The sequence below is a fragment of the Phalaenopsis equestris genome, unplaced genomic scaffold (genome assembly GCF_001263595.1).
Source record: "Phalaenopsis equestris unplaced genomic scaffold, ASM126359v1 Scaffold000507, whole genome shotgun sequence".
In the NCBI taxonomy this organism is placed as follows: Eukaryota; Viridiplantae; Streptophyta; class Magnoliopsida; order Asparagales; family Orchidaceae; genus Phalaenopsis; species Phalaenopsis equestris.
In genome coordinates, this window is record NW_018164947.1 from 969177 (window position 1) to 979771 (window position 10595).

Genomic DNA, 10595 nt, shown 5'->3' on the forward strand with positions numbered 1-10595 from the left:
TTGCTTGTATTTTGATCAGATCATGTGATCACTAAAGTCAAGGATTTTGAAGTTCCTCTTCTGTCTGGTGCTCAGGTAACTCTTGTTCGGCTTTGATTCTGAATAATAATCACAACCATATAAAAATTTTCATGTTTTCTGATTAAATATAAGCAATTATTTGTATTAAATTTTTATAATTGTCAATATGATAAAGTTCCTGCCTTTCTGGCCATTGATTGGTTGGATTATAATTGAAGTGTCAGCTTTTTGCACATGGCTCTATAATGGAGAAAGTATTAGTAATCTAATGAAGTTATCAGTGACAGTCCTTTCTCTAATGTAATATAATAATTAGTCATCAATTTACATAATTGGTGGGTGATTATTAGCTCTTTTTAGCGATTATTGTCAGAATCTTTTCAAAACATGGCAGTTATCAGGCTTGCTCAGTGGTTATTGAAGCTAGAGCTATTTTCAAGGGAAATTTACATTCATACCATATAATTTTTATGCATTTAAATATCGAACCACTAAAGTCTGATATTTACCCTTATAATATTTTGGTGTCAGACATTTATGCATGAAAAAGTTTACTTCACTTTTAACAAAATAATGATGGTGGTGTTTTTTGATGTAATGTTAAATATTTGTGACTTGTGCATGTAAATATGAATGTATAGGTGTTACATGAGTAAAGTGGTGGCATAGATTCGAGATAGTGGAAGCTTGCTGTTAATGACTTCTTTGGGATCAATTTCTTTTTTTTTAATATCTTTATTTTGTATTTTTACATATTTTTATTTTTTAAATTTTTAAAAACAAAATATGCAAAACATGTTTTGTTTGAGATCAAAATATAAAAAAAAACAAAAAAAAAATAAAAATTGATCCCAAGCATATAAAAAATGATCCCAAAGGGGAACTAAAAGAATCTGTTGTTAAGAAAATTCATTGTAAATAATTTGTATATTTTTTTTCTGGTGTGAATTGGCTCTATGAGTTCACAAAAGTTGCTTCATTAGGGATTATTTATTTCTCTTAACAATGGGTTTACTGAACTTGAAGGTTGTGGAGCAGCTAAGAGCATTCGAGCAAAAAAGATTTAGAAAGCCAAGTACTGTGGCCATGTACTCGAGCATCTTTGGGGGAATTACGACAGATCTTGCGGCCATGGTGGTTCCCTTGGATGATCACATGGTCCATAGAGGGCATGGTGTTTTTGACACTGCTGCCATAATGGATGGGTAAGAGAATTGAGGTACTTGATAATATTTCTAAATTAGAACGACTTTTAGAAATGGTGAAATTATATAAAAGGGAAAAAATACTATGGTACATGAAAAAAATGTTTCAATGTTCTCAGAATGAATCAATTTGCATTTTGCCATTTGATTAGTATTGTTATGTCATTTTTTTTTTAAGTGTCTTATTGAATTGTTTGGTCAATTCAAATTTATATTTTGGTAAGGAATTCAAATGAGGCATTTGCTATGGAATATGGACTAAAGGGTGACCATATTTGGTTTGAGGCTTTTGGTAAAGGCAAATCACTCAATATTTCATCATCAATATATTTTTTAACTATCAAATGTGTAATTGAGCTAGTACACTCATGTGTTTTAATACTCTCACCCGCAAATAAGACCTATTTAGAGTAGAAATCACAACTCACAACCCCTTAAACAAAGGTTTTTTATAATGCTCGAGTATCATGTACGGAGAGTTCACTTAGCCACATTGAGCCCCAATTCCAATAAGAGCCTTTTGTTCATGAACCATTCTCAACATTGGTAAGGACTAAAAACATATAGGGAAGAAAGAATTGAGTGAATCACCTGCTTCAAACTAATGCATGCATTTGCTTTGATTTTACTTGTTAAGCAATGACAATCTAGGCGCGACCAAAGTTGGGCCTAATGCACCACAATCAAACCTGTTTTGAACTATTCGAACATATTTTCAACTAAAAGTATAAGCCTATGAGTGAGAGGGTCAACCATTTAATATTTTAGTAGTAATCTATTGTTTTTAACTCTTCCATGTGTGGCAAGTTAGGACCTATAAGCTTTGGATGGATGTTAATAATAATCTTATCACAAAATGTAAGTTTTGGGTTAGAGATCACTAACCCATTCCAACTATGGCCCTATCGGTATGTTTGGGGCAACTATAACTATTTAAAGAAGCAGTTGTAAATGTGCTACAGAAGATTTTGTTGTTAAAAAAATGCAATGTTTATTACAAATTCTTTTTTTTTTTCAAAATGTCAACTCGCAGGTTTCTAGCAGTCGCTGCACTTGGCCGAGTAAGGTTGCAAAAAACAGTTGTTACAACCTTCAGCCACAGCTTCTTGAGCAGACAAAATATAGCTTCGCCAAACACAAAAAAGCCTGGTGCGACACCACACCACCACCACCACATTTTCACCACAAACGCACCCATAATATCAGGAGGAAAAAACTTGACAAGTAAAGTTCAAGTGTTTAAGGGCATGAGACAAAAAAAAAAATGCAATGTTTAGCACAAATTCGTTTTTTTTTTCAAAATGTCAGCTTGCAGCTTTCTACCACCCCTCTTTTTTTTAACTTCGTCATTAAAAATGGTATTAATGGTACCAACATAGTTTTTTTTGTTTTTAGGAACATGAAAAAATTCATGCTTTGATAGCACATTCACACTTACATTGCAATTGGTGAATAATTGATGACTATTTATTCACAATTTTTTATTTAATTTTGAACAAAAAATTAATAAATAATGAGAATTGGCAGCAATAAATTAAGCATTCATCTAATCTGATTGGTAAACTTTTGTAGCATTTAGTTAAATTTCAAAGCTTATTACTTTAATTTTACTTGAAACCTTATCCAAGAAAGCAAGATGGTAGTTAATTAAGGCTCAGCTCACCTACGACACTAAAAAGGGGCATTTACATACATACCACAAAGTTCTTATGTATTTACATAAATTTAACACCTAAACATTTATATTTACATATATATACCACTCAAATCTTTAACATCACATCAAAAAATACTACCATCACTATCTTCTTAAAGGTGAAATACACATTTTCATACATATGTTTATGACACCAAGTTGTCATAAATGTAAACATCAAACTTGGGCTGTTAGATATGCGAGACATGACAATTTTGTGGTGTGCATGTAAATTTCCCTACTAAAAAGCCATTGATGTAGTCCCAACTTCATTATTCATGAAAACATGATTTGAACATCACTTACATTTTTATTTCATCTCAATGAACATACTTTAGGAACAAGTTAGGGTTTTGTGATGCCGAAATGCATCATTATGCCCTTTATTTTTTAACAATTAAACCATACTTACCCATCTTTCTTCATCTCAGATACCTCTATGAACTAGATCAACATCTCGATCGTTTCTTACGATCAGCTGCAATGGCTAAAATCAATCTACCGTTCGATCGCTCGCAAATACGAAACATCCTAATCCAAACAGTAAGCGCCTCAAAATGCACAGAAGGGGCTTTAAGGTACTGGCTCTCCGTCGGTCCCGGCGATTTCTACCTATCTCCTTCCGGGTGCTTACAATCCGCTCTATACGCCGTGGCTTACGAAACTTATCTACCGGAATTTACGGGTTCTAAAGTAATAACATCATCGATCCCCATGAAATCACCGAAGTTCGCAGTAATGAAGAGTGTGAACTACTTACCGAATGCCCTGTCGAAGATGGAAGCCGAACAAAATGGCGCTTTCGTCGGAATATGGATCGACGACGAAGGATATGTCGCCGAAGGTCCGAATATGAATGTCGCATTTGTGACGGAAGAGAGAGAGTTGTTGATGCCTGAGTTTGATAAGATTCTGAGTGGATGCACTGCGAGGAGAGTGATAGTTCTTGCAGAGAAGCTTGTGAGAGAGGGGAAGATCAGAGGAGTTAGGGTTCAGAAAGTTAGGGTTAGGGAAGGGAAGATGGCGAATGAAATGATGCTTATTGGAAGTGGAATTCTTGTGAAGCCGGTTCTTCAATGGGATGATCAGATCATTGGTGATGGTAAGCTTTCTTCCTTTTTTTATTTTTTATTTTCTTTTATAGCTATGTGGAAATTTACATGCTTAGCGCACAATTCTTTGTATTTATATATCTCACATTTAAAATTTCATATTTATATAGAAATTTAAATTTATGTATGAAAATGTATATTTCACTTTAAAAAAATAATAATATTATTATTATTATTGTAATATAAAATACTTGAGTGTTGTGTGTGTAAATATGAATGTTTAGGTGTGAGATATGAAAAAATATAAATGCCCATATGTGTATATGTGTGTGTGAAATTTACATACATACCAAACAATTTTTATATATTTACATATTTAACATCGTAACTATTATACTTATATGTATAATATTTTACTATCATAAAACAATACTTGAAAATATATTTTTGTTTTTAAAAATCAAGTGTTGAACCCAAAAAATATCATGAATCTTTTATGATGAATAGAGCACAAATGATAAGGAATGAACAGTAAAAATGAACTTCCAACCCCCCTTCCCCTTCATAATGAGTTTCATATTTATACGCTTAGGGGATACACTAGTAGACATTTACCTTTATGTCTCTGCTCTGTATAAAGGAGTTTAAAGGTATTAAATTTAATTATCCAATAAGTGGTTTAAGTTAAATAAATATTTGTTGACGACAGCGATCCTTTGCTCGTTACCCACCTTTGTTCGTTCATCTCTAATGAGCCGAATCACGAGAGGGTAATATGAGAACTTCTCGGTCGACCTTACCTATGAATAGTCTTTTGAACTCTTTAATGGAGGGGATTATTCCCGTCGGGAGAGCATTGAAGCAATGAAGACCCATTTCTCTTAGCGTGGTGAGGAGTAAGAGGCATTTGAATGCATCGGTGATCTTGAGGATACTAACGGTCGGCTCCAAAGCAGCTACGTCGATCCGACCTGCATGTTGTTTGGTTTTGTCCAATTATATTGATGAGGATTTTGGTTTTGTGGGTTTTGGCCTTCCCTAGCCAAGGCTTCTTGGAGAGCACCCACAATCTGTTCTCTCATTTCTAGTACTAGTTGTTTGTCATCTCCATTACTTGTTGTTGGACTATCTCCCTTGTAATATTCATCCATTTGGTCTGGTTTTGTGTCTCTCGAGCGGTTGCCTTGTTGCAGCACTATGTTCCTCTCTTGTTGGAGGAATGGATTCCACGTTTGCTACACATTTTAGATTGTTGAGCCCAAAAATGTCTTTAATCCCACCCATGTATAGAGTGAAAATAATATGATAAGGAATGAATGGTAAAAATGAACTTCCAGCCCCCCTTCCTCTTCATAATGAGTTTCTTATTTATAGGCTTAGAGGATACACTAGTACACTTTTACCTTTATGCCCCCATTCCGTATAAAGGAGTTTAAGGGTATTAAAGTTAATTATCCAATAAGTTAAATAAATATTTGTCGACAACAGCGATCTTTTGCTCGTTGCCCACCTTTCTTCATTCATCTGTAATAAGCTGAATCACGAGAGGGTGATATGAGAACTTCTTGGTCGACCTTTCCTATGAATAGCCTTTTGAACTCTTTAATGGAGGGGATTATTCCTGTCGGGAGAGCGTTGAAGCAATGAAGAACCAATTCTCTTAGCGTGGTGAGGAGTAAAAGGCATTTGAATGCATCAGTAATCTTGAGAATACTGACGGTCGGCTCGAAAGCTGCTACGTCGGTCCAGCCTGCCTGTTGTTCAGTTTTGTGCAATTATATTGATGTGGATTTCTGTTTTGTGGGTTTTGGCCTTCCCTAGCCAAAGCTTCTTGGAGAGCACCCACCATCTGTTCTCTCATTTCTAGTACTAGCTATTTTGTCATCTTCATTATTTGTTGTTGGACTATCTCCCTTGTAATATCCATCTCTTTGGTTTGGTTTTGTGTCCCTCGAGCGGCTGCCTTGCTGCAGCATTGTGCTCCTCTCTTTGGTCTGGTTTTGTGTCTCTCGAGCGGTTGCCTTGTTGCAGCACTATGTTCCTCTCTTGTTGGAGGAATGGATTCCACGTTTGCTACACATTTTAGATTGTTGAGCCCAAAAATGTCTTTAATCCCACCCATGTATAGAGTGAAAATAATATGATAAGGAATGAATGGTAAAAATGAACTTCCAGCCCCCCTTCCTCTTCATAATGAGTTTCTTATTTATAGGCTTAGAGGTTACACTAGTACACTTTTACCTTTATGCCCCCATTCCGTATAAAGGAGTTTAAGGGTATTAAAGTTAATTATCCAATAAGTTAAATAAATATTTGTCGACAACAGCGATCTTTTGCTCGTTGCCCACCTTTCTTCATTCATCTGTAATAAGCTGAATCACGAGAGGGTGATATGAGAACTTCTTGGTCGACCTTTCCTATGAATAGCCTTTTGAACTCTTTAATGGAGGGGATTATTCCTGTCGGGAGAGCGTTGAAGCAATGAAGAACCAATTCTCTTAGCGTGGTGAGGAGTAAAAGGCATTTGAATGCATCAGTAATCTTGAGGATACTGACGGTCGGCTCGAAAGATGCTACGTCGGTCCAGCCTGCCTATTGTTCAGTTTTGTGCAATTATATTGATGTGGATTTTGGTTTTGTGGGTTTTGGCCTTCCCTAGCCAAGGCTTCTTGGAGAGCACCCACAATATGTTCTCTCATTTCTAGTACTAGTGGTTTTGTCATCTCCATTACTTGTTGTTGGACTATCTCCCTTGTAATATTCATCCATTTGGTCTGGTTTTGTGTCTCTCGAGCGGTTGCCTTGTTGCAGCACTATGTTCCTCTCTTGTTGGAGGAATGGATTCCACGTTTGCTACACATTTTAGATTGTTGAGCCCAAAAATGTCTTTAATCCCACCCATGTATAGAGTGAAAATAATATGATAAGGAATGAATGGTAAAAATGAACTTCCAGCCCCCCTTCCTCTTCATAATGAGTTTCTTATTTATAGGCTTAGAGGTTACACTAGTACACTTTTACCTTTATGCCCCCATTCCGTATAAAGGAGTTTAAGGGTATTAAAGTTAATTATCCAATAAGTTAAATAAATATTTGTCGACAACAGCGATCTTTTGCTCGTTGCCCACCTTTCTTCATTCATCTGTAATAAGCTGAATCACGAGAGGGTGATATGAGAACTTCTTGGTCGACCTTTCCTATGAATAGCCTTTTGAACTCTTTAATGGAGGGGATTATTCCTGTCGGGAGAGCGTTGAAGCAATGAAGAACCAATTCTCTTAGCGTGGTGAGGAGTAAAAGGCATTTGAATGCATCAGTAATCTTGAGGATACTGACGGTCGGCTCGAAAGATGCTACGTCGGTCCAGCCTGCCTATTGTTCAGTTTTGTGCAATTATATTGATGTGGATTTTGGTTTTGTGGGTTTTGGCCTTCCCTAGCCAAGGCTTCTTGGAGAGCACCCACAATATGTTCTCTCATTTCTAGTACTAGTGGTTTTGTCATCTCCATTACTTGTTGTTGGACTATCTCCCTTGTAATATTCATCCATTTGGTCTGGTTTTGTGTCTCTCGAGCGGTTGCCTTGTTGCAGCACTATGTTCCTCTCTTGTTGGAGGAATGGATTCCACGTTTGCTACACATTTTAGATTGTTGAGCCCAAAAATGTCTTTAATCCCACCCATGTATAGAGTGAAAATAATATGATAAGGAATGAATGGTAAAAATGAACTTCCAGCCCCCCTTCCTCTTCATAATGAGTTTCTTATTTATAGGCTTAGAGGTTACACTAGTACACTTTTACCTTTATGCCCCCATTCCGTATAAAGGAGTTTAAGGGTATTAAAGTTAATTATCCAATAAGTTAAATAAATATTTGTCGACAACAGCGATCTTTTGCTCGTTGCCCACCTTTCTTCATTCATCTGTAATAAGCTGAATCACGAGAGGGTGATATGAGAACTTCTTGGTCGACCTTTCCTATGAATAGCCTTTTGAACTCTTTAATGGAGGGGATTATTCCTGTCGGGAGAGCGTTGAAGCAATGAAGAACCAATTCTCTTAGCGTGGTGAGGAGTAAAAGGCATTTGAATGCATCAGTAATCTTGAGAATACTGACGGTCGGCTCGAAAGCTGCTACGTCGGTCCAGCCTGCCTGTTGTTCAGTTTTGTGCAATTATATTGATGTGGATTTCTGTTTTGTGGGTTTTGGCCTTCCCTAGCCAAAGCTTCTTGGAGAGCACCCACCATCTGTTCTCTCATTTCTAGTACTAGCTATTTTGTCATCTTCATTATTTGTTGTTGGACTATCTCCCTTGTAATATCCATCTCTTTGGTTTGGTTTTGTGTCTCTCGAGCGGCTGCCTTGCTGCAGCATTGTGCTCCTCTCTTGTTAGAGGAATGAATTCCACGTTTGCCATATATTTTAGAGTGTTGAGCCTAAAAATGTCTTGAATCCCACTCATGTATAGAGCGCATATAATATGATAAGGAATGAATAGTTAAAATAAACTTCCAGAGCTCCTTCCCCTTCAAAATGAGTTTCCTATTTATAGGTTTAGGAGACACGCTACTACACATTTACCTTTATGCCCCCCACTCTATCTAAAGGAGTTTAAGGATATTACAGTCAGTTATCTGATATGTCAAAATAATTTAAATAAATATTTGCCAACGACAACGACCCTTTGCCCGTTGGTATATCTTTGTTTGTTTGTCTCTAATGAGTTGAATCACGAGAGGGTAATATGAGAGCTTCTCGGTCAAACTTACCTATGACTTATTCTAAACCCCGGTTCGCCTCCTTCGCCTGCTAGGTGATAGATAGTTCTTCGTTCGATTGGTCCTACAAATAGCTTCCGTCTGGCTTCATTGTCTGTTGGTTTGTCATCTGTTACGCAATTCAATGATATTATCAGCCGATCTCCTAACCCGAGCATCAATTTTTTTAGTAAACCGACTTAGTCCTATTGACAGGTCTTGATTCACTTTGGGTTGGGGACCCATCTCGCTTGTCGTGTTGCTTGCCCCTGCATCGAGATTCATGTTTTTCTAACCTGGTCATACAGTAAGTAATACCGACATTTCCTATGTAATGTTAAAGATTTGAGCGGTATGCACCTAAATATAGAAGTTAAAATTTTGAGTGGATATGTAAATATAAGAATTGTATGGTATGTATGTAAATGCCCCACCATAAATAATCATTGTGTCATAATTGGTGTTGCTTAAGCTGCTCTTTCACATAGCCATAATGGTTCTGCTTTCTTTTAGATATTAAAACTATTTATAGAACATGTAGACGTTCCCTCCTCTTTTTTTTTTTCTTTTTTTTAGTGAAAATGAATGCATTTACATATATATCCAAACAATTCTAATGTATTTACATATCTAACACCTTAAATTTCTTATTTGCCCACATATCACCTTCAAAACCTTTAATATTTCATTAAAAATATCACTATTATTAATTTTATGAACGTAAAATACATCTTTTCGACAGAGATTTGTGCTGCTAAGGTGTTATAAATGTAAATATATTATTTTGGCAGCTAAAATTTTCATAAAAAAGTATGTTGATTGAGATGCTATTTCTTGCTGACTATTTGAAAGCCTTTGAGCTCTCAGGGAAGGAAGGTCCTGTCACTGAAGCTATTTTCAGACTCATTGTGGAGGATATGAGGAGTGGTCCACCTTCTGTTCGAGTTCCCGTTCCTTACCACTGAACCATTATGGCCTTTTATTTAAATATTGGCAGTCATTAGAAGCTTCTTCGTGTATCATAACAGCCTCGTGGTTTTAAAAGTCGTCGTTCAACCGGCTCAACTGTGAACCAGTTATTCGAGCGGTTCGATTCAAGCTTAAAACCGTTTCTGTATAGTACTGAGATTGAACTCGTGAGAACCGGGATTGAAGTGGTGAACCGGTCCTGTTTCTAAGAAATCGAAATCGTTCGGTTCAAATATTATTGAATTGTATTATTTTGATTTTGATTTGAAGGCTATGTATAAGATATTTAAATTTATGAATAAATAAAGTATATGTTGTAAATTTTTTATTTGAAATATTGTTCACAGTATTAAAAGATATTGTCTTAAATTAATATAGTATTTATTAATAAAAATAATATTAATGTATCATTATTATATTATTTAAATTATATCAAAAATAATTTAAATATTTATTAGGTCATCTGAATCAATCGTTGCCATAAACCTAGTCGAATATTGAGCAATTACCTCTTTCAGTTCGATATTCTATCTGATTTTCATAATTTAATTCAAATTAATATTAATAGATTATGGGGTGCCATAAAATTGGGGCTTTTTGGTTTGCTCAAAAAAGAGCATAGTGTAAAAGAAATGTAATGAAAAATGTATCTAGTATATTGAAAAGTAAATATTATTATTTGTATGAATATATTGTTGAATAATAATTGTAGATGAAAATAGATTCATCGTACATGCATTTCATGTTAAATTATTGAAGAAATTTAATCATACGCCTGTTTAAATTTATTAAGGGTTCGACTGAGGCAGCAGTGCAGTGGCGATGCGGTACCGCACCACAGTTTTGCATGTTCGAGTAAACTGCGTTTTGACCGTTTTTTGAAAAACTCCTGCTG

General features: G+C 35.7%; 1 protein-coding gene across 4 annotated transcripts; it reads left to right on the top strand.

Annotated features, from left to right (window-relative positions):
- On the top strand, positions 1-9969 carry LOC110028297 (D-amino-acid transaminase, chloroplastic). 4 transcript variants are annotated; one of them, XM_020730087.1, is made up of 4 exons: positions 1-75; positions 1048-1226; positions 3354-4024; positions 9584-9969. In XM_020730087.1, the coding sequence occupies exons 2-4, from the start codon at positions 1108-1110 to the stop codon at positions 9694-9696; spliced, it is 903 nt and encodes a 300-aa protein (XP_020585746.1). In that variant the 5' UTR covers positions 1-75; positions 1048-1107; the 3' UTR covers positions 9697-9969. The 4 variants fall into 4 exon arrangements, with proteins under 4 accessions (XP_020585746.1, XP_020585747.1, XP_020585748.1 ...); XM_020730088.1 differs by having other exon boundaries at positions 9599-9969; XM_020730089.1 differs by lacking the exon at positions 1-75 and adding an exon at positions 2260-2375 and having other exon boundaries at positions 1207-1226.
- The last annotated feature ends 626 nt before the right edge of the window (positions 9970-10595 follow it).

Bases quoted from the DNA above. Each gene is read 5' to 3' on its own strand.
- LOC110028297 (XM_020730087.1), top strand. From the start codon at position 1,108: ATGTACTCGAGCATCTTTGGGGGAATTACGACAGATCTTGCGGCCATG. The intron at 1,227-3,353 runs GTAAGAGAATTG...TCTTCATCTCAG, and splicing joins ACTGCTGCCATAATGGATGG to ATACCTCTATGAACTAGATC. The intron at 4,025-9,583 runs GTAAGCTTTCTT...ACTATTTGAAAG, and splicing joins TGATCAGATCATTGGTGATG to CCTTTGAGCTCTCAGGGAAG.